The 24,108-nt window shown below is 37.4% G+C and overlaps 1 protein-coding gene across 1 annotated transcript; it reads right to left on the bottom strand.

Moving 5' to 3' along the window:
• LOC122015851 (post-GPI attachment to proteins factor 3-like) lies at positions 1-5,946 on the bottom strand. The gene is made up of 5 exons (XM_042572914.1): positions 5,631-5,946; positions 1,981-2,242; positions 1,658-1,857; positions 1,368-1,555; positions 1-577 (listed from the first exon to the last, which is right to left on the bottom strand). Exons 1-5 carry the CDS (start codon positions 5,720-5,722, stop codon positions 288-290), a joined length of 1,032 nt encoding a protein of 343 aa, XP_042428848.1. The 5' UTR covers positions 5,723-5,946; the 3' UTR covers positions 1-287.
• Positions 5,947-24,108: the final 18,162 nt, after the last annotated feature.

Here is a 24,108-nt window from a genome sequence, read left to right as displayed (position 1 = left end):
GGAAAAAAAAGCACCGATGACCTTGCAGAGAAAGGATATATCAATTTTACAAGCAAAACACAACTATGTGCCACAAGAGAAAGGGCAAATGAAGTACAATGCCACGTTGGGTCGTGAACTAATTCCTCTATCAATTCAAGAACAAGAACAATGGCAGTAGAAACCAAGTGGAGTGGGGGAAAAAAAACTAGAAACTAGAAGAGAAAGAAGGACAAATACACCGGACCAGAATTACAGCTCAATCAGTCTATAAAGAGCAGTAGAACTTCAGCGCTCTATCCTGCTTCTTACTTGTTTTTTTTCATGATAGCTGATGTTCGGAACTCAGCATCTTCAGAAACAAAACTCCACCAAAGATATGCAAGAGGGATGCTGGTGGCATGCCAGAGTGCATGGGAATCAACATAACCTTTGTAAGGTGGAAAGTCATACAACAATGCAAGAAGGGTAGCCATAGCACCACCGACAACCACCACCCAGAGCTTGCAACGTGAAGGATGTCGAGTTACTCCTGCCCAGATTGCCCAAAGTAGAACCTGAGCAATGCCCATCACCAAGCACACCTTCGTATTAAGCCCTGCAATTTAGGACCAAAATCAAACGCACAGCTAATTTTCCTTTTTCTAACTTGTTTGTTCCACTATTACTGGTTCATGAGTTTGGGAACTAAATCGTGTAAATGAAAATAGAAAGCGTCTATGCATGTGGCAGCTCCTTTAGGATTCTAAATCACCATTGAGAGGAAATCTTTCTTAGAGCTCCACAGAGGAAATCTTTCTTAGATCTCTGACAAATCACTTGACTGTTATTCTAAAACAATCTAATGTAGTTGTTCCAAGGAAGCAGTTATTGTCAAATCATCATTTCTTTTCAAAAGGAGTTAATCAAGACTTTAAAAAAAAAAACTTATCTAAAGCAAACTTCCAATTTTTCAAGAAATGCTAGCCTACTAAATATTCAGTTCAATCTTAATTTGTTTTCCTAGCACAGCACCTTATAAATAATACTTACAATTTAGTCAAATGCCAGTAAGCATATAATTAGCATCCTGACGACATTTATCAAATCCTATCTTGCAAACATCACCTTCTAAATTCAACTTCCCTCACAATAAACAAGTATATGGAATAAAATCTATGTAGGCTATTGACTAGTGAAATTTATCTGCAAAGCATCACCAACAAAGCAATCTAATAGTCTGGCTAATAGAGGTTAAACGATTTGTTAGATTTATTATCAAATTAGAAGTTTGGCCTACATCAGTTGTTTTTGAAACTTCAACGAGATAACTTAGAAAATCCAGAGGTGCAATTTCTAATTGATAATTAATGACTATTCAAGAAGTTTGCCAGCAGATGAGCACAAACCATAATCTAATTCATAGAAGTTAAGATACAGGATGTGTGTCGTCAGAAAAGCCACCAAGGGGGCTGCAACCATTACCCTTGAAGCCTCAGTCTTCACATTAAAAGTTCTCAGTATAGCTAGAATGAGGGAGTACCCAAGTAGAGCCACAGATGATGAATAGTCGAACTTTTCTGTCAAATCAAAACTTCTGTAGAAAAAACCAAGATTGCAAAGTAAAAAAAAAAATGTAAAATGGTGTCTTAGTCTTCTGGTTGATTCATGACAGAGAAGGAAAAGATATCACACATACTGTGTGTGAAATATAGCATCCCAAAACCAGGCATTCAGTGATAACAGCCCAAAAAAATGCCACAAGCAAGTGAATTCATAAAATGTCCTCCCACTCTCGGGCATAAGAGGTAGTTTATAAGATGATAAGAGAAAAAAAGATAACCACCCATTGAACTGAATGATGAGAGTTAATGCAGAGAGAATAGCTGAAACAGGCTCCTGAAATAAAAGAACACAAAAAAAAAGTGTAAGGCAGCTACAAAAACAGTCAGTAGTTTACCAATTACTGAATGCATTCTATTTTGATGCATAGCATGAGACTGATTTAATGGAATGATTTACCTGAAGCACAGACCATCGCTTAAAAGGCCATTTACCATGATACTTAACAGGTCTGAGACCAAGTTCTTCCCTTTCTTTCTCCCGTTGCATCATACAAAAGTATTGACAGTCACTCCTACAATTCCATTGCTTCCACTGAACATATAAGGGTTCTTGCATGTACCATGGACCATCAGCAAGTACACCTTCAGCTGAAAACTGACAGTGTTGGATTGAGCTGACTCCAACAGTTCCTGTCTTTCCACATTCTTCTATACATACCCTGACATGAAGAAACATAAAGTTACAAACCAAACAGAGTTTCACTTTGAAGGCAGATCATTCAGTATCTTAAATAAGAAAGTGATATAAAAAACAACTTCTAAACTTTTTTACTCTTCCATCTAGTAATTTTGAGCTTTCATATCTGTCACTGTGCAAAAAAAGTCAAGACATTTCAAAGCCTCTAGATAACAAAAAGGTACTGAAGTACTGACTGACCGAGGACATTATTGCTTTTTGAATTTCTATGGGGCATAAACAGTTAGCAAGTATGAGCAACTCCAACAACCCACATAGCATCAAAATTGCGATGATCTATAAGCTACACCAAAAATAAAGAGACAGGGAGAGGGGGAGGCCGGCGGCATGAGCATGGACTTTTATATCCTGAAGAAGGAGGAGGGATGTTATTCTCCTACCATTCTAGTTTCTATATAAATTTACTTGGCTACCTTTGCAATCCCTAAAAAAAAAAAATCTAGAAAACAGGTGCAATCAAAACAAACTACAAGTCAGTTTTTTTCCCATTGTTCTAGAAAAGATTCATCATTAATAAAAAATGAGAGTTTAGTGCATGAAGCTCCCGCCAATGCAGGGTCACAGGGAAGGGTCTAATGTTTTATTTTTAATGAGAGCGAAAAAAAAATCCCAGATAGCCAATTTGATTTTTTTCCCCTTTAATTTATTATTTATTTTTGGAAATTAGAATTTTTGTAAATATTAAAGCGCCAATGTCGGGCATGACTCAAGAGTATTAAGGGAATAGATGATGAGTCCAACTATTGGAGATGAAGAATGGACAAAAAGGTTGGAACAACATAACAAAGTTTTAAATCTCTATGCGTTGCCAAATCAGTCCAAGCTAAACAAGTGCAATTTCTCGCTTTCAACCAAAACTTAGAAACCACATGAGCCAATCACTGAGCTGAACTCCACCCATTTATTTAAAGAAGACTTGTTTCAATTTTTTTTTTAAAAAATGTAAATTAGAACAAAATTAATTGAAATTTAAATGACATGAGACAAAAATTCAAGTATAGAAGTGCTAATCCTTTAGATAGGAGCCTGTATGAATAGCTTATAGATAACCCCTACTTATACCAAAATGAGTGATGAAATGGTAGTTGACACTATAGGTGTGTAACATCATCATAATAGAATGGCTCGTGCCAATGCATTGTAAACTGTTACATCAGATTGCCAACATCTCTTTGTCCTCATAAATATTCCATAAATTGTTACTGAAGTCAGGAAATAATATTTGAATTTTAAAATTGGAGTTATTTGGTAATTCATCTTTGTACTAGTCAATTAATGATGATTATGGTACTTTAATGATGATCAAATCTATAAAAGTGTCCCTGTATCTCATGGAAAAGTTAACTTCTGATTAATAAGAGTCTATTTCCTTTTTCTGCATGAGATTCTACTCGTACAGGTTCGCATTTGTGTCAGTTCTACACTAATTACATTATATAAACTCCCAAAAATGGACGAAAAAAATGAATTAACCATCTACATGTGAAAAGATTTCTATGGGAGGAAATACTAATCAAGAGGTATTTATGTATAACAAGTGTTTAAACAAGTTACATAGCTGAATAAAAAGTACTGAAGTACTTCAGAAATGGGAGAACAAGAAAGGTCAGTACTGAAACATGTCTATACATCAGGAGGCAATATGCACAATACAATACAAAGTCTTGTGCCAACTAATACATTCAGTTTAGCCCTATATCACTCGTCAAAAGGGTGTCCCAAAACTCGCCATGGTAAGACAAATGAGTTGAAATTTCAAGTGGCCAACCCAACTCTCCTATTTATTTACATGCCATATAGGAGAAAATGCAAACACTTTCATCCCATATGCATTGTATCCTATCTTAGCCTATCAGGCAATTTGAAGGGGGCGTATACATGAACCTTGTGTTAGCCTTTTCTACTTCTATAATCAGTCATCAAGTTGTGTTTTCTCTTCAAGGTAGTACAACATGATATAGCACAATTTAACACCAACCATTTTTATTTTTAAATTGGGTTAATATTTAACAAAAATGATTATTAAATTAATTTTTAAAAGTTTTAGAAGTTCTGATTGGTTAATTAAATAACTATTAAGGTGCCTAGATGAGGTGCTTCAACGCCATAAAAGTCCAATCCTCTTCTCCATTCAATGTTAAAGGAAACAACTCTCATTTTTTAAAATCAAAATCTACTCCGTATTTTAATATTACTAGTCTCAAGATGTTGGAGGAGTTTTTTCATTCTTTTCTAGTTGTGCAAATGGGAGGAGCATTCCCTGTTGCATCTTGGGGCTTCAATCAAGCCTGTAGGATAGAGCATTAAGTTAAGACATGATTAAAAAAATGCATGCGGGCTTTGTTTAACAACTTGCTATATCGTCTGGTACTAATACATAGAACCTTTGGAAGATTAATCATTCTTATAAAATGTTACTAATAACATCTACCATACAATATGGATTTAGATTTTAATCTAATATTAGTGTCTGGTACTACTACATAGAACCTTTGGCAGATTACTAAAAAATGCAGAAAACAAAGAAGCTTGTGTGACTCCAATCTTGTTCTTGCTATTAAAAAAAACAAATCAGAAAGAGCAGCCTATTTGAAGAAATATACTAAAATTAAACAAAATTATTTGAAAATTCAAATTTAGTATTGCAATAGTCCATTAGACACTTCTTCATCGTTTACAGCAAATACGTGAGCAAATGAGAGCCATCAACAGGTAGGGACATTGTTCCAGAATAGAACACCTGGGCAGAAACTTAACACCTTCTAAGTCCATGCACATTCTTGATTTCTTTACGGTAAATGGATGCCTCAGATTATTCATCTATGCTACCTAGGTCGCCTCTAAGATAGAAAGCAAGGTAGCAGTATGCCGAACATCAATAATAACGCATGAACAAAAATTTCCTTCGTTAATGTGTTCAATATAGGGCACACTGTGGAATTCATTCAGTAAAGATTGGAGCAATGTATGGCCTAGCAACAAAGACTTATCTCCAGAATTATGTCTTCGAAATCCAATTTAAAAAATCTTTCTGAGTACCACCTTCACCTTTCAAGGCTACTAAACCAAATCTTTAGTTAATTGAAGATTCTTCGACAAGATTGGTAAATGGAAGGTACACGTCGTTCTAAATCATTAACGCAGCAACATCCAATCATCCAGTAAACATATAACAAAAAATAAACCGCAGTGGTCCAAACAAAATACGGAACTCCAATTTCTTTGAACAAAAAGAAAGTCGTTTAACAAAATCCCAGATACGGTTACAAATTAAATGATAACTTTGCAAACGGAGAGTCCAGATAGAGGGACCACAAAAGAAAAGTAATTACCAAAGGAAGCAAGCCCACCTGTAGAGCGGATCGCCGTCGCCGTCACTGGCATTAGCAGCGCTAGAGATGTACACGAACGAAAACAACACCAAAATCCAAGCGCGACCCATTATCGAAACGCTAATAGCAGATTCCACCGACTTCTATTCGACGAGCGAGATCGAGAACCATAACTAGGCGTCGTCGAAGCGCCTGGCGAATCAACAGATCCCGCTCCGGAGAACCGCCGCTCGAGCACGGAGTAGGGGAGGCGAAGGAGGAGGGAAGAAAACGAGCGGAACAGATTTGGGGCCTGGCGAATGCCCGTTCTCACCGTCTTTTATCACCTCGTCTCTCCGCGTTTCCCGGAGTCCACCGGATGTCAATTGGTGGGCACGTCAATGGGTCCCGCTTGCTTTTACTGGCTCTGAGGGATTGGTATAGTGTTGAGTGGACAGCAACTCGTAATCTTGTTAAAGCCCACGAGCGAACTCGTGGCCGTTTTTTAATCTCTGAGCCATAGGGGGGATAATTCTGTCACGTTGTCGTTAAGACCCAGATGTTACCGTCTCGTTTATTTGGTCATTTGGACTAGTTCCCCACGGGTGGGATGTGTTAATACATTTGGTTCTATTTTGAGATTCTTGAATTCCGTTGTTATGCATTGAGTATTAGGGGGTGTATTCAATCAAGAGATTGAATGACTTTCATTGATTTTTTTTAATGATAGACTTTTATGGAGTTGATTGATTTTTATTGACTTGTATAGAATCTCGCGTAGTTGTGAAAAGAATTTTATGGAGTTCTATAGACTTTTTTTGCAAGACTTTTACAGATATTTATAAATCTTTTCATGGAAATTTGTGGATTTATGAGAAAGAAAAATTCGTTTCGTTATTGCCAATATGATAAACATCGCTCCACATTTGATTTGCTATTGTATCTCTCCATGCATTGACATTTGCTTGTTGTTCTTGAGTATCAGATAATTGATCAAAGCAATCGACACCATGAACTTGTTCTGGTACGGATGATGAAGCTTCATTATCTAGTTCAACTAGAAATTCATCAGAACGACACTCCTTGCGAAGAAAATTATACAATCCAGCACAAACCAAACTTTTTATAATAAAAATTTTATTTAAAAAAAGACCGTAAACTTTAAAAAAATAAAAAATAAATAAAAAACGGTAAACTAATAAAAAAATATAAACTAAAAAAAAAGGTAAACTAAAAAAATCGTAAACTTACAAAAAAAAAAAAAAAAATTGTAAAGAAAAAAACATAAACTTTAAAAAGAAACTTAAAAAAACAAGACGTAAAGTCAAAACTTAAAAAAAAACATAAATTTCAAAAAAAAAAACGTAAACTTTAAAAACAAAAAAATAGAGAAAAGCATAAAATTCAAAAAAAATAATAATAATAAAGTAAAAAAAACATGTATAATTAAGTTTTGTAACAGAGGATAACACACCCTTAAAATAATCTCTATAGTAGACCGTCGACGTGATCAAGGTGGTGAAGGAATAACATCGAGAACAGTGTTAAATTTGATCAAGGTGGTGAAGATTCTTTGTTGAATATGCGTAAAGTTGGACTGTATACTATTGTATTGGTAGGCTCTGGACGAGACTCAAAGAAATAATCAAAATCGAGGAGCGGAAAGAGAAAGGACTTATTCGTAAAAATTTAAAATGATTTGAAGTTTATAGAAATCTCAAGGGTGAGGAGAAGATTTTTTATTTTATATTTAAACTTGTACCAAGTATTTTGGAGAGCTCTCATTGGTTAAAATTTATATCCAAGGAATTCTAAAAGAATCCATGAAAATCTATTAAAATTTTGGATACCAAAAGATTTTCATAGAGTTTTTAAAAGTCGAGTTTGAATACCACATGATTTTTTAAAACTCTATAAAAATCCAATTTGGATACCATTAGATTTCTATAGAGTTTATAAAAATCTAGATTGAATACAACTAGACTTTTAAAATCCACAAAAATCATTCAAAGTAACTAAAAGTCCAACATTGAATACACCCCTCTTATTTTTGCAATATAGACCTTGCAAAAAAATAAAAGAGAATACATAGAAATTTTCTTTTAAAATATCCTTAAAAGTAAGGATTTTTTTAAATTATCAAAATAATACTCCACCATTTAATTTTTAAAATACTTTTTTTTTACACTCCTTTTAGAATTCTTTTGTATAAAATAATATCATTTTAAAGCTACTTTATATAAAACAACACTACTTTTACCCTATGGATAAAAAGATAATTTTCTACTAATTTAATTTAACACATGATGTTTTGTGCTCCTAAATTCGTACCTCCTCCTAACAAATCATATTCATGGTTAAACAACACAATGGGACATGAAGATATCTTATCATATCTTACTAGATTATGAATAAAATTTAACCTCGAATCTAATTCGACCTCATTTAACATGTCCTAAAAACAGTAAAACTCTATTTTATGCACCATACCATCATTTTCATCACGACAAAAAATAGTCTTGCTGATAATACGATGGAGGTAGCGGAAGGTCGTGCCCTATTTCCAGCACACTTTATGTCATGCCCATATTTTTTGACACGGCCATGTGGCATGTGGCAGGGTTGTGTGCCCTATTATAAAATGGGAGTTTTCTCCCCTTTTGATGGATCTTGGAACGGGGGTCTATCCCCTTCCTAGGGAGAGGATTTTTCTCTCTTGGAAAAGGAGAAACTTTAAAACAATCATCTTCATTCATTCCAATGATCTATCAACCTCCAAATGATCTATCAACCTCCAGAGCAAAAATTTTATTGTGCCCAAAGGATGCCCACATATCTCCACAATGACATGATATTGTCCACTTTGGATCTAGGCCCTCATGGCTTTGCTCTTGAACTCTTCGCAAAGGGCATCATGCCAATAGAGATATCCTACATCCTTTTAACCCCATGATATTTTTCAAATCTTTCCAATGTGGAACTTTGATTGAATCCTAACAATCCTCCCTTCAAACGAAGGACCACAATTACTCTCATAATCTGGACCTCCCCGCGAGCATCCAGTCATCCTGACCTGCTCTGGGCCTCTCCGCGAGCATCCGTATCCGGTCACTCTTGGCCTACTTCGGGCCTCCCCGTGAGCATCCGGTCACCCTAACATACTCACCTCCCTACAAGATATGATCACCCTGACCTGCTCCAAGCCTCCCTACAAGCATTCAGTCACTCATGACCAGCTCCAGACCTACCCCTAACTTCATTCAAGGTCACCCCACATTGTATCTGGTCTGGACCATGACTCTGATACCATTTGTTGTGCCAAAGGATGCCTACATATCTCCACAATGACATGATATTGTCCATTTTGGGCCTAGGCCCTCATGACTTTGCTCTTAGGTTCTCCCCAAAAAGTCTCATGCCAATGAAGATATCCTATATCTTTTTAACCCCATGATCTTTCCCAATCTTTCCAATGTGAGACTTTGATTGTGTTAGAGTGTATACTAAAAGCCTAGCTTTTGTATAAATATTTATTTAGAAATAAAGAATCGCGATGATCAAATATTTACATTTATTTGTTAAGTGTAGTTGTTCAATTAATTTATATTGTAGATAACATGGTGTGTGATGTCACACACAGAAGATCATGTCTACATATCTCCACAATAGTATGATATTGTCCACTTTAGATATATGAGAGCATCCTTTGGGCACAACAAATTGTATCAGAGTCATGATCCATATTAGATATCATGTGGGGTGACCTTGAACGAAGTTGAGGGTAGGCTCGGAGCTAGTCATGAGTGACCGGATGCTCGTGGGGAGACCCAGAGCAGGTCAGGGTGCCCGGATACAAATGTTCGCGGGGAGGTCCAAAGTATGTCAGAGTGACCAGATACTTTTGGGGAGGCCCAGATCATGAAAGTAATTATGATCCTTCGTTTGAGGGGAGGATTGTTGGGGTTCAATCAAAGTCCCACATTGGAAAGATTTAGTAAAGATCATGAGTTTTAAAGGATGTAAGATATCTCCATTGGCATGAGGTCTTTTGGGTACAGCCCAAGAGCAAAGTCATGAGGGTCTAAACCCAAAGTGGATAATATCATGCCATTGTGGAGAATTGTGGGCATCCTTCGGTCACAACATATTTCATCCAAGAAGACCTGCAATGCATTGATAAACATTTTCTTCTCTTTATCTTGTATATTCAGTTGTAGATTGCTACTTTCTTTGTCCTTTAATTATAATTCCTTTGCTATGGAGTAGACTTTCGAATTATAGGATGTAGAAGTAATTGTGATGTGATATTGATGTGTGAACTATGTATTTGGTCACTCTATTATTCAATGATATGTTCATTTCTTGTTCTTGTTCGAGTAAATGTGTTTATGGTGAATGAGTTCATGTATGTGTTGTTTAATTGAATGGATATATAGGATTATCACTATGAGGGGAGTTGCTTTAGATTGTATGACTGGTAGACCCTTAGTAATAGAGGGTATCCTTTTAATCAAAATTTCTAAAATATTACCTTAAAATAGGGACCAATTCTTTACAATTAGTATCGCCAATTATTCTTCGTTTAAGATCATGAGCTCGACCCCTAATCTGAATCAACTTGGACCCTTTACTTTGAACGGGTGGTGTTCGCCTCCAATGTGGCAAGTTACCTTTGGCCCTTCCCTCATCCAGACTCGTGCTAGGATGATGTATCTATCTTTCTTCTCTTTAATCTTTGATTCTTGATTTAGCGGACTAGGTACTACCAAGGAGAAATTGAAACAAAAATGCCTTGGATAAATTGAATTCAATTTTCTCCTCGCCAACTATCAAGGAGAGCTTGTGATTCTTCACATCTATCACAGCTCTGGCTGTGGCGAGGAAAGGCATTACCAAAATAATGGGAACCTTTGAGTCTTCCTCCATTTCTAGAACAACGAAATTTGTAGGGACAATAAAGCTCGTCACCTCCACTAGCACATCGCACAGTATGATCCCGTCACCATTGCATGACCACCTCATCTCTAATGTCGTCAGATCTCCTCCCTCTCCATATTCATAGCCCTCTTCACCCTCACCCTCATACGCCTTTTCAAGTTCATCACCATCTACGTTGCCCTCCTCCTCGTCATCCTTGGCATCATCCCCACAACCAATAGCATGTCACTTTGCCTCCTCGGTTTCCACCATCGTCGCAGCTAGCCACCACTATCATCACACCCCTTTCTCACGAGGCCTCCTCTCCTCCCTCAGTCGTTGCCTGTTCCTCAAGCCCCCACATGATTTCCCCCTTCGCCCACGCATTTTCCCCGCCATGAGCGTCTTCACACAACTAGCCACCGTGATCCTCCCCTTACAACCCTCTATTGCCACTCTCCATTGCCCCGGTTTCCTCTCCGTCGCATGTAGACCTGACCACGGTCCGGAACCGACGGTTCGACGGTTCGGAACCGCCGGTTCCAGGCAGGTCGACCCTTAACCTTAACCGCCCAAGATGATTACGGTTCACGGTTCAGAACCGCCGGTTCACGGTTCGGTTCACGGTTCGTCACAGTTCAAGATTAATATGTTAAAAAAATTAAAAATTAAAAATTAAACATTAAACATTAAACATTAAACATTAAAAATTAGAAATTAAAATTTATTAAACAAAGGACTTGCACTTATTTAAGTTGCCTACGTATCCCTTTAGGGGAATCAAAGCCCACGTAGTTCTTTTACATTTTTTATCCTTTTACATTTCATTCACTTCCATTTCCTGTTCCTGTCGTATTTGTTCCTTCAGTATCAAAATCTTCAACTTCGTCATCTGAAAGTTGCATTCCTTGGATTCTTTTCTCCGCTCTGGTCCAATCGTCCAGTAATGTTTGGGCTTCCAAGGAGTCGGGAGACAAAGTTGATCGTCGTTTATCTAATATGTTGCCGCCGGCACTGAACGTCTGCTCCACAGCAACAGTTGACACTGGACAAGCTAAAATTTCTTTTGCGATCACGGAGAGAACGGGAAAGCTTTGAGCCTTCTGTGACCACCACTTTAAGATATCGAAGTTTTCGCTATACTATCTGCTTCATTAAAATCAAAAGAAGTGGTAAAATAATTCTCAAGTTCCTGTGTGGAACTTGAGGATCCTCGTGGACGTTTTGTCCGTTCTTTTAATAAAAGTTGTGCTTTTGTAAGTTTTAAATTACTACTAGTAGTTTGTTGAATTTCAGAAATATTAATTTATGTTCCATATTTTGCATAATATTGATTATAAATATCATATAAATAAATTCTAACATTATATATAATATTAGCTGGATCAGGGGGAGAAGAATCTTTAATTGGAATTAAAGCATCATAATATAAAGTTAATATTTCTTGTAAAACTTCTAATTTAAATCTAGGATCTAAAGCAAATGCAATTAAATAAATTTCAGGAATTAAATAAAAATATTTTTCCCATTTAGTTTTCATAGCTAAGATGCAAGGAGATAAAGATTCATTATTAATATGTTCATTTAAAACTAATACTATATTAGAAAAATTTTCTAAAACTAATTGAGCAGTGGGATAATAAACACCGGAAAGTTGTTCGGTTGCATCATTAAATACTTTTAAAATTTCACAAATACTACTACAAATATTCCATTGTTGTGAAAATAAATATGTATTAGCATTAGTGTTTTGTGCAAAAAATGAACATAATAATTCTTTATATTGAAATGAATCTTGTAATAATTGGTATGTTGAATTCCAACGTGTTGGTACATCACGTGGAAATTTTTTAGGTCTCATTCCATTAATTTTACAAAACCTACCCCATTGTTTCATTATAGATGGATGAGACCATAAATAAGAAATTGCAATTCTAATTGGTTTAGTATAACTTTCTAAAATTTTTAAACCATCTTGAACACATAAATTTAAAACATGGCATACACAACGAATATGAAAAAATAAACCTCTAATAATAGGTTGACAAACAAATTTTAGATCATCTATACAAGCGGTATTAGAACTAGCATTATCTAATAATATTGAAAATATTTTATGAGTTAAACCATATTCTTCTAAAATTAAACATAATAATTGTGCGATATTATGAGCATTATGTGATTCATCAAAAACTCTATAAGCTAATAATCTTTTTTGGAGGTTCCAAGAGTTATCGATCTAATGGCAAGTCACACCCATATACGAATGTGTTTGCCAATGATCACTCCAAATATCGGAACATAAAGAAACTTTATTATCTAATTTATTAAATTCATTAATTAAATTCTTTTTTCCTTGTTTTACTAATTTTTTAATTGTACGAGTAAGTGTAGTCCTAGGAACACGTTTAGCACATGGATTAAGAGATTCTTTACAAAAATCTTCAAATGTGCATTTAGATCCAAAATTAAAAGAAAGATGTTCTACGGAAACAAATTTAGCTAATGATTCTCTTAATTTATTATCCGAATATAAAAATAAACCGGAATCGGTACTACCGCTAGTTGAAGAAAATCTTGATAATTGCGTTTGAGAACGGTCGAGTCCATATTCCGTCGGGTGCTTCGTTTCTACATGTCGTTTCAACGACCCATAGCCGCCGCCGGCTTGGAATTTGTAGGAAGCATTGCAGTGCTTACATTTTGCACGCATTTCTCCCGACGGAAGAGTGACATTATCAAAATGTTTAGTAAAAATACAAGACTTTAGAGGAGGAAGTTCTCGAACCTTAGAAGTAATTGCATCGGTACTTCCTTGTGTTTCGGGTGTCGGATTCGGAAGATGCTCGATCTCATCATCGGTAGATTGAATGTTGGGGTCCTCCTCCCGCGGATTCATTATTTGCTTTCCCTTCCGAGCTCGAGATGATGCACCTCCGCGGCCTCCTTCCATTGTAATTGAAGAGAGATTAGAGAATACGAAAATGAGATTAAGAGTAGAGAAGATGTGTGTGAAAAATGATGAAATGAGCTCTCTATTTATAGAGTTTTGATGGTAACGGACACTAAATCATAACCATTGATCAAAAAACGGTTAAATGATCCTAACCGTTGAAAAAAATACCCGGTTACGGGCCCGGGCCGGGTCCGGGCCAGACCCGGCCCGGGGTCGGGTCTAGTCGCATGCCCTGGTGGAGATTACCTTACCTTTCTTAATATCAGTTTGGACATATAAAGAAAAGAGTTTAAATAGCTCCTTCTATTGCACTATAATTTAGTTGTCATAAAATTATATATTACGATTATGTTTGGCACCTGCGTGTTTCCTAGAGGCATGTGATGTGTGTATGTAATAATTTAGAATTATTGTCTTCTACTGTTCACATTTTGTGAAACATCTAAAGCATGCATCGCATCGGGTTCCCCAAAAATGGTATCAGAGCCTGATCGTGTTTCGACGTAATCGTAAAATTATTTTACGAGTCGTAATTGGTCATATATTTAATTTTGAAAATTTTCTTATTTCATTCAAAAATTCTATTTTTAGAAAGTTTCCTAATTAGTTTGGAAATTTTAATTTTAAAAAGTTTCTGAAATAATTTAGAAAATTTCAATTTAAAAATATTCTATAAATAATTTAGAAATTTTCCATTTGGAAAGATTCTAAATTTATTAAGAAATTCTATTTCAAAAAGTTTCTTAATTTGTTAGGGAATTCTAATTTTAGAAAGTTTTTAAAATAATTTCAAAAAATTCTAAATTTGAAAGATTCTAAATTAAATTAAGAAATTCTAATTTTATATATATATTATAATTAGTTAGGAGATTTAAAATTAGAGAATCATTTCCTAATTAATTAAATTTTCTTATTGAGAATTATTTCTATGTAATTAAAATTTTAAAATTTATTTTTCAATTTAATTAAAGGAATCTTAATCAGATTCTTAATCATATATTATTTTTAAATAAAATTATAACAACTATGACATTATTTATGTAATATCATAGATGTATGCATTATATACATACATGCGATGTGATATATCATTATTTATATCATGCGTCTAATGTCATGTAGATAGTATATTACTATATTTGCATGAAAAGTAGATAACATAAGTACTCTGAGGTAGTTTTGATGTGGTGAACCAAGTTTAGTTAGGTCCTGTTGTGTTTGATCCTTGTGTCTAAGTGTACAAGAACTTAGGAACATAAGAAGTCGAGCGGAAAATATAGCTATAGCAAGAAGGATGACACGAAAAGGGAGTCGACGATCTCGGTGCATCTGAAGAATGAGGTGCTGCAGAAGAGTACACCGGTGGAAGAGAAGGACGTGCGTGATGTCCGAGGGATGAGAAGCCGGGGAGGAAGTCTACTCGAGGAAAAGGTCGGAGTTGGGTTTAGGTAAGCTCAACTGCAGGTAGCCAGAGCATCACCCAGGCAAGAAGAGATCAACGTATGGGAGCTAATCTGCCTTGTGTCTTGTGGAAGACGTCTTCCATGACTTGGAAGGTGCCTTCGATGAACAGTGCAAAGGTGTCTTCCATTCCTTGAAGGCGTCTTCCCTATCCGTTAAGCCGAAAATAAAGTTTTATCTTTGGCGATAAAACTTAACCGATTGAAGGCACCTTGAACCCTTTTAAAGGCGTCTTCCACCCTCAGATAAGATTTTCTATGGACTATAAAAAGGCCCTTGGAGCTAGGAAATAAACATGAACTGAACAACAATTTCTGTATTAACATTCCTAGTCATTTCTGAGCTGTCAACGTGTGTTAAAGGCTTCTCCACCTTCAATGAAAGAGAATTTTAATGAACTTTCATTTGCCTTGGATTAACAACTATCTAAATTGTAACCAAGTAAATCTTGATCTTTTACCTACTCTTTTAAGTTGTTATTTCTTTATGTCAATCATTTTTTGATTAATTAACTTGTGCTACTAATCTAAGTCAAAAGAAAAAGAAAGAGGTTGTTTTTATTTGACAAGTAATTCACCCCCTCTTGCCGACCCCACTACACCAACAGATAATACCTAAATCCCTTATGTAAAATATTAAAGTTTACAACTTCCATTAATATTGTAATGCCCAAAAATTCTCAAAACTATTTTAGAAATATTTTATGATTTTTCTGGAATTTTAGGATATTTTTATGGAATTTTTAGAATAACGGAAGTAGCCAAAAATAAATAGAAAACGAAAATAGCTTACGCGGGAATTGAACCCGAGACCTATTGGGTCCTATGACTTATGGTGAACCATGGTAACCAAGTGAACCCAGCAGGGCCGTGCTGAAAGGAAAGGAAAATAATTAAATTTATATTCAAGTTGGGCCGAGATTACCACTTAATATAAATAGGGAGAAATTAAGTGAAGAGTTATTTTCTTTTAACGTGACTTTTCTCCTCCTCACCCTAGTTTCCGCCGACCCCTCTCCCTTCCTCTTCTTCTCTCGGCGCCAACCACAAGCCAAGGCTAGGGTTCCATCCCCTAGGCTAGGAGCACCTCCCGGCAACACAAAAGCACGAGGACGCTTCCCTCCGCGAGAAGAACGCATAGGCGCGAGAAGATCGTCGAAAGGATCGTCTCCTCCGGAGATCTAGCGATTAGAACTGTAAGAAAATCCGAACAGGAGGTAAGAAACCCCTCACCTGCAGTATAAGTAGCTCTCGTGTGAATTTCATGTATTAGTTTAGTAATATGTAGACTACCGACACAAAGGATGCAAATTAGCGCATACCAAGTGTTCGATTTAAATTGTTTAGCACAGAAAAATACAACTTAGGCATTTTAGTGGCTTAGATAAATGCAATAGAAGCATTTCATAGCTTATTGAGTCTTGCTCCAGTTTTTACAGGACTAGATGTCCAATGGGTGGGCTCCCACAGCCGCCTCTAGGTTTAGATAACCTAGTTCTAGGTTTAGACAACCTAGTAAAAGCAAGACGAGAATTTATTAGCTTATGTTCAGTATTTTACTTTCTCAGTGGCACTGTACCGGATTAGATATCCATTGGGTTGGGTTCCCACAGTCGTCCCTAGGTTTAGATAACCTAGTAACCCTACTAAATTCGGGACTTGCAAACCCGGGTCTAGTTAGGGATGCGCGCATAGCACGTACAGATGCCGGGTCCATCAGCAGCATGATTAGTATTTTCATCTATTATATATGTAGTTTTCTTTTAAACTCTCATAAAATAGTTGATGAAATCAGTATAGCTTTAGCATTTGCTAGAATTAGCTCAGTTCATGCTTCAGTTCAGCTCACTCTTATGATTATGTATGATAGCTCTATGTTCAGTTTTTATTACACATGCTTTAGATGATAGTATGTCATGACTAGCTTTGATTTCTATGTATGATAGCATGTCATGCTTTAGTCTAAACAGTACATATTTCAAATAGCATGTTTTAAAGGCATATTGCATCGAATGCATGTTTTTGTGAGGTAGATGGTTTCTTACTAAGCGAAAGCTTACAGATACTTTTTCCTTATACTGCAGATAGAGGTAAAGGAAAAATGGACTAGTGGAGGCTGGAGGACAATGCGATGAAGATGTGTGTGGATGGAACTTGGAACAAAGATCTTAGAGAATCGCAGTGAACCTTGTTTTGGACATTTATGAACTTAGCATTTCTTATTACGCTACTTTTACTCATTTAAGTGGTTGCATGCATGGAGTAATAGAAACTCTGCTTAGATTGTTAGTAAACCTATTTAGAATGCTAGTTGATTGTTATTAGAATGTCTTCTGGTCATTTTAGAACTTGTAATTGTTGGGACCGAAAAGTAGCTAGAGGGGGGGGGGGTGAATAGCTCGTCGCGTGCTCGTCGTTGGCGTTGCTCGTTTCTTTGATAGTATGCAGCGGAAATATAAGAAACAAAAGCATACAACGCTAACAAGGTTGGTTTACTTGGTATCCACCTCACAAGAGGTGACTAGTCCAAGGATCCACACCTACACACACACCCTCCACTAATAAAATTCTCCTTTATGGTAACTACCAAGGGCGGAGAAGCCCTACAAGACTCAATACAAGAAGAAAGGGAAAGGTAATGAAATACAAGCTTACAAGCTTACAATGAGAGCAAAAACCCTAACCCTAGTTTCTTCTTCTTGCTTTGATCCGCCTCTTGACTTGGAAGAACCTCCAAGAGCCTTCAAGAACTGGCGATCTCGAGCTTGAGAAGAGCTGTGGAGAAGCTGGTGAAGATCTGAGATGAATCGGTGAAGAGCTACTGCAGCCATCGCACGCCTGCAGCTCAAATACGACGCAACAGTCGGATCCCGATCGATTCGAAAACTCCCAATCGATCGGGGAGGCTTTGGATCGATCCACGGATCGATCCAGAGCGCCTCTGTACTCTGGAGAAAATGCCTGGATCGATCCACGGATCGATCCAGCGCTTATCGCGCGAACCAGCAGCGTCCCAATCGATCGGCTGATCGATTGGGACCTCTGGATCGATCCAGAGGCTCTCTGTTCGCTGGGAAAGGCCTGGATCGATCTACTGATAGATCCAGCTCCTGGATCGATCCACTGATCGATCCAGCTCCTGGATCGATCCACTGATCGATCCAGCTCTTGGTTTTTGCCCAAAACCAAGTCTCAAGCCTCTCAAACCAACATTCGGTCAACCTTGACCTGTTGGTATATCATGCCTAGCATCTGGTCACTCGCTTGACCTGCCAAGACTCCCCACCAAGTATCCGGTCAATCCCTTTGACCCACTTGGACTTTTCTCTTTGTGCCAAGTATCCGGTCACTCCCTAAGACCTACTTGGACTTTTCTTCCTCGTGCCAAGTATCCGGTCAATCCCTTTGACCTACTTGGACTCTCACCAGATGTCTGGTCAACCTTGACCCATCTGGATTTCTCTTGCCTGGCTTCACTCACCAGGACTTTCCCAATTGCCTATCTTCACTCACTAGGTCTTTCACCTGGCTTCACTCACCAGGACTTTCCTCCTGCCTAGCTTCACTCACTAGGTCTTTCCTTCTGCCTAACTTCACTCACTAGGACTTCCCAGTCAAGTATCCGGTCATCCTTGACCTACTTGACTCTTCTTCAATCAACCTTGCATTGTTAAACATCGAAACCCAAACCAAGACTCAAGCTTGGTCAACCAGGTCAACCTTGACCTGAGGGATGTTGCACCAACAGTAATGTGATTGAGGCACGAAACAGTGTTGAAATCAGAGCTTAGCTGCAAAATCAGAAACCCCAATTGATCAGTGGATCGATTGGGGGTTCCCAATCGATCAGTGGATCGATTGGGGGTTCCCAATCGATCAGCTGATTGATTGGGCAATTTGTTCCGCGAACAGTAGGCTTCTGGATCGATCAGCCGATCGATCCAGCAATTTCTGTCGCGAACAAAGAGCTCCGGGATTGATCGCTGCATCGATCAGCCGATCGATCCAGAATATTGCCCCGAGCACAGTAGCGTGCTGGATCGATCACTGGATCGATCCAACCCAGGTCCCGCATACAGTAGCCGGCAAAATCGATCACTGGATCGATTCAACCATTCCAATCGATCTGTGGATCGATTGGGAGGCCTGAGATTTGCTGGGAAGCCTTTAGTTCAGCTCTTTGACCATCAGGGACGTAGGATATGCCATGTATACCTTAGATTACGTCCCTCAGTACCTACAGGACCAAGAATGATAGTAGCTTAACAAATTTTAAATAGTACAGCTTCCGCAATTAGATTCAATGATGGTCAGAGAATAGTTTAGCACAGCATAATGTGACGATCGACCTCACAGCTTAGTTAGTAGGAGGTGGGTCGTTACAAATATGGTAAGAACTAGAGTTTGATTTTTTATTTGAGTTGTTGGACTAACCAAGTTCAACCTAAAATTTAATATTTTTGAACCATTGAGATATGACCTCATAATTAATGATTTGGTTTTAACTTAAAGTGTTGATTTGTTAGACCAACACTAAAGTCAACGTGGATAGAGGTGAAGTTGGGTGATATACATTTAATGTGTATTTGTTAATGTGTTAACAACCCGATGTTTATACGAATATTTAATTAGTTGATAGCATAATATGATAGTTATGTATAAGTGATACATAGTTGGTATACTTCATATCTACCACTAGAGCTAAGAATAACTTGTTGCACTAACACCAAGGTTATTCTTATCTATAGTGGATAACCCACTTGGAGAAAACCTACAATCTCCTGAATTTAAAGTAAGGGGCCTTGAATTCTATAAGTGAATGAGACTCTAAAATTTATGTAAATTGTTTACAAATATATTGCAAAATCATCTCTCTCATATTTGCTCGATTGTGCATTTCTAAGTAAATAAATAACACATTACATCTTTAAACTTGCACTCATTGTTGGACACAAACAAACCGATCATGTCGAACTTCTTGGATTGCTTTCACAACTTGAGAATTATTCTCAAGACTAAGAAATAAGAACTAGTTCCAAAGGATTCATATTATCATTGTGGTAAGATGGGATATTGGAGAAGAAATAATAAAATTTATCTTGAGTTCATGAAGAAGAGAGGTATCTGATGCCCTATCTCCTTCAAATATCTTCGAAATTGAATACTATTTCTTTAATTATTTGGTATTGGATATTAGGTATGTCTCACATATATGTAATGACATAAGTGAGTTAAAGAATAGTAGATGAATAGATGATCAATTAACCTCTTACTCGTAGCATTATCGCCTTGGCCATATAAGTAAGAAATGTATGCCCAAATTACATAAGTATGGAATTCTGGAATCATTTGAATTAGATTCATTTGATACATGCACTTCATACTTAAAAGGCAAGATGACTTAGTTGCATTTTATAAGAGAAGGTGAATAAAAGAATAATGTATTAACCCTCATACATATCGATGTGTGTGGACCTATGTCAACCGATGCACAAGGAGGTTATAACTACTTCATTACCTTCATTGAGATCACTCATGTTGGTGCGGGAAGCATCCGACGATCGAACTCAAGTTTTGATAATAGCAAAGGAATCAAAGTTAAACTTATTTGTGATCTAACATGTCTGATGGAGATTGCAAGAAAGTCCTAAGTGTTCTTAGGCAAAAGTCCTAGCTGCGGTTAGGCAAGGTGAAAATCCTAAGGGGTGGTAACCTTAGGTCCTAGGGGGTGGTAACCCTAGGTGGAGGAAAACCCTAAGGGGCAGCAACCTTAGGTCTTAAGGGGTGGTAACCCTAGGTGGTGAAAATCCTAAGGGGGGGTAACCTTAGATCCTAGGGGGAGGTAACCTTAGGTGGAGAAAAATCCTAGGGGTGGTAACCCTAGGTCCTAGGGGGTGGTAACCCTAGGCAGAAAGTCTAGTCGGTCTGGAGGACTGAACTAGCATCAGATAATCTCTCCTGAGGGGAGTAGGTGAGGATGCGTTTCCCGTAGAGGGAACAATAGGCGTCGAGTCGACCTAGGGTTTCCGGTCGGAAATCCGAAGTCAGACCTGGATAGTCCGATGACTGTCGATCACTTGATTTATCATGTTTATATTTGTTCTAACTTTGTCTTGTAGGTATTATTGTTGTTTTGAGACTAATGTGTCTTGCAGGTACAAAAGGAATAAGCTAAGTCTCGGATGAGCAGTGTCCGAGGCACCTCCATGGAGCTTGGAGGCGCCTCGGGTGCAAAATAGAAGTTGGTTGCGAAGAGGAGCTAGAGGCGCCTCGGATGGAGCTAGAGGCGCCTTGGAGCAGGGCTTGAAAGCGCTTTGGACTGGCCATGGAGGCGTCTCAAGCAGGATAAGCGACGAAGGTTTCTGCGCTGATCCACGCGGCTGACTTGGGAGGCTTGGAGGCGCCTTGGATGAGGTTTGAGGCACCTCCAGCAGTGTATAAAAGGGGTGTTCGAGCAGCAACTTAAGATAATCAATTCTAAAGTGACCTTCTCTCGTGTGTTGCTAACAAGACGACCCAGAAGTCCTGTTGCAAGTACCCGACAACCCGAAGTTTCGTTTTCTTCATCTCTAATTGTCAGTATAAGTTTTCGTTTCAGTACATTTAATTGTAAACACTTGTTGTACTCTTATCGATTTTATAGTTGTTGCCTATCGAAAAGCGATCAACGATTACGAGTCTTGAAGTAGGAGTCGCCTTAGGCTTCGAACCAAGTAAACCCTTGGTGTCTTTGTGTGTGGTTGTTATTTCATTCCGCTGCTTACTCGTCGAGTTTTTCGAATCCGAAACGCGTGAAAGCCACGAGCGCTATTCACCCCCTTCTAGTGCGATCTCGATCCAACAACTCATAATTTGGATATGTGTAATTATTGAAATACAAGTCTAAGGCATTTGAAAAGTTTAAAGAATTTAAACATGAAATAGAAAGAATATTTTGGTAAAGGTATTAAAATACTTTGATAGGATCAAGATGGTGAATACTTAAGTGTAGAGAGATAATGTGATATTGTCTCAATGAACTCCACCTTATATGCCACAACATAATGGTGTGTCTAAAAGGTAAAACCAAATTTTGTTAGATATGGTTAGGTTAATGATGAATCATGCTAGTCTTCCCAAAATTTTTTGGGGTTACGCACTGGAGACCGTTGTTTACTTACTAAACAGAGTCTCAAGTAAGGTAGTCTTTACTGCTCCATTTGATAAATGAACGATTAGGAAAACCTCACTTATTTTATTTGAAGATATGAGGTTATTGTTGGATCGAAAAGCGCTAGAGGGGGAGGGGGTGAATAGCGCTCGTGACTTTCACTTTTCGTTTCAGAAATCTTAGAATAATGCAAGGGAAATTAAAACACAGAGACACAAGCAAACACAGAGATTTACTTGGTTCAGAGCCTGTGGCGACTCCTACTCCAAGGCCCACGCTCGTTGAGCGTTTACTTTGGGTAACAACAATAATCGCGCAAAAGGTTACAAGAGATTATTACAAAATTGTACTGAAAAAGCTATACCGACGACAATGAATTGAAACTTCACAGCTTCGAGTCATCGAAACTTGTCCCTTTACGGTGTGGCGTTTCTTTCCTTCCTAGTCTTGTTTAGTTCTAACTCTTGGTTATGGGTCAAGGTTTAAACTCTTGTCTTCCAGTTCTTGGGGTTCTATTCAACGTTTATTCCTAGTTCCATCAAGATTGTTGGTAGGATTCATGTTGCCTAGTATAAGAGTTTGTTCAAAGACAAGTGCTAAGGTGGCGTTTGGTTTATGAGTTTGGGAATGAGGGAATGAATTCATTCACAAACCTTGTATTTGGTTGATGGGAATGAAATCAAGATTTTAGAATGAAACCCAAAAACTTGGGTATGAATGAAACCCACCCCCTCCCTTGGGTTTTGATGAAATAGGAATGTGAATTAAGTTTTAGACAAAAATACACTTAGTATATTTGTTCAATTTTTTTTAAATTTCACACTCTTTCCTTATTCTCTCTCATCATATTTTCTCTCTCCTTATTTTATCATCTCACTTTCTCTCTCAACATACTTTCTCTCTCCTCATTCTCTCTCATCACATATTCTCTACCATTTTCTCTCTATATTCTCTCCTATCCTACACTCTCTCTTCTCATTTTCTCTCTCTTCATTCTCTTCCATCACACTTTCTCTCCCATTACACACTTTCTCCTTATTTTTTCATCATATGTTTCTCTCATCGAACTTTCTCTCTCCTCAATCTCTTTTAGCATACTCTTTCTCCTCATTTTCTTTCATCATACTTTCTCTCTCTTCATTTTCTCTCATCACACACTCTCTCTTTATTTTCTTTAATCACACTTTCTCTCTCAGCACACTTTCTCTCTCATTATACTTTCTCTCTCCCCAGCTTCTCATTTTCTCTCATCCCACTTTCTCTCTCATCATACATTCTCTCTCCCCAGTCTCTCATTTTCTCTCATCACACTTTCTCTCTCTTCATTTTCACATCACTTTTTCTCTCTCCTCACTTTTCATTTTCTCTCATAATACTTTCTCTCTCTTCATTTTTTCCATAACTTTTTCTCTCTCAGCATACTTTCTCTCTCCTCAGTCTCTCATTTTCTCTCATCACACTTTCTCTCTCTTCATTTTTTCCCATCACTCGTTCTCTCTTCGTACTTTCTCTCTTCTCACTCTTTCATTTTCTCTCATAATACTTTCTCTCTCTTTATTTTTCCCATCACTCTTTCTCTCTCATCACACTTTCTCTCTCATCATACTTTTTCTCTTCTTAATATCTCCTATCATGCACTCTCTCCTCATTTTCTCTCCATTTTTTCACACTTTCTCTCTCATCATTTTCTCTCATCATAGTTTCTCTTACATTCAACTTTCTCTCCCATCTAATTTTTTCTCCTATTTTCCTGTAAGGGTAAAAAAGGAAATTTAGGTTGATTCCGATTGAAAATATTTAACTAACCAAACATCATTTTTAAGAATGATACCTAAGCTCATACTCATTCCATAATATTATGATATCCATTCCTATTCTGATTCCTAGGAGAGAACCAAACGCCCCCTAAGTCTATCTTTAATTACTGTTTTGCAAAAAAAAGCATGACTAAAAAAATCTACAAAAAAAAAATGTGTAGTGAAAAAAAGGAAAAGAAGTTGCTTGTGCAAGTCAAAGTTTCATAAAGTAACTTTA

Source organism: Zingiber officinale, chromosome 8B (assembly GCF_018446385.1).
Source record: "Zingiber officinale cultivar Zhangliang chromosome 8B, Zo_v1.1, whole genome shotgun sequence".
Classification (NCBI taxonomy): Eukaryota; Viridiplantae; Streptophyta; class Magnoliopsida; order Zingiberales; family Zingiberaceae; genus Zingiber; species Zingiber officinale.
The sequence above is the reverse complement of the archived record's forward strand: the minus strand, read 5'-3'. Positions and strand labels throughout refer to the sequence as shown.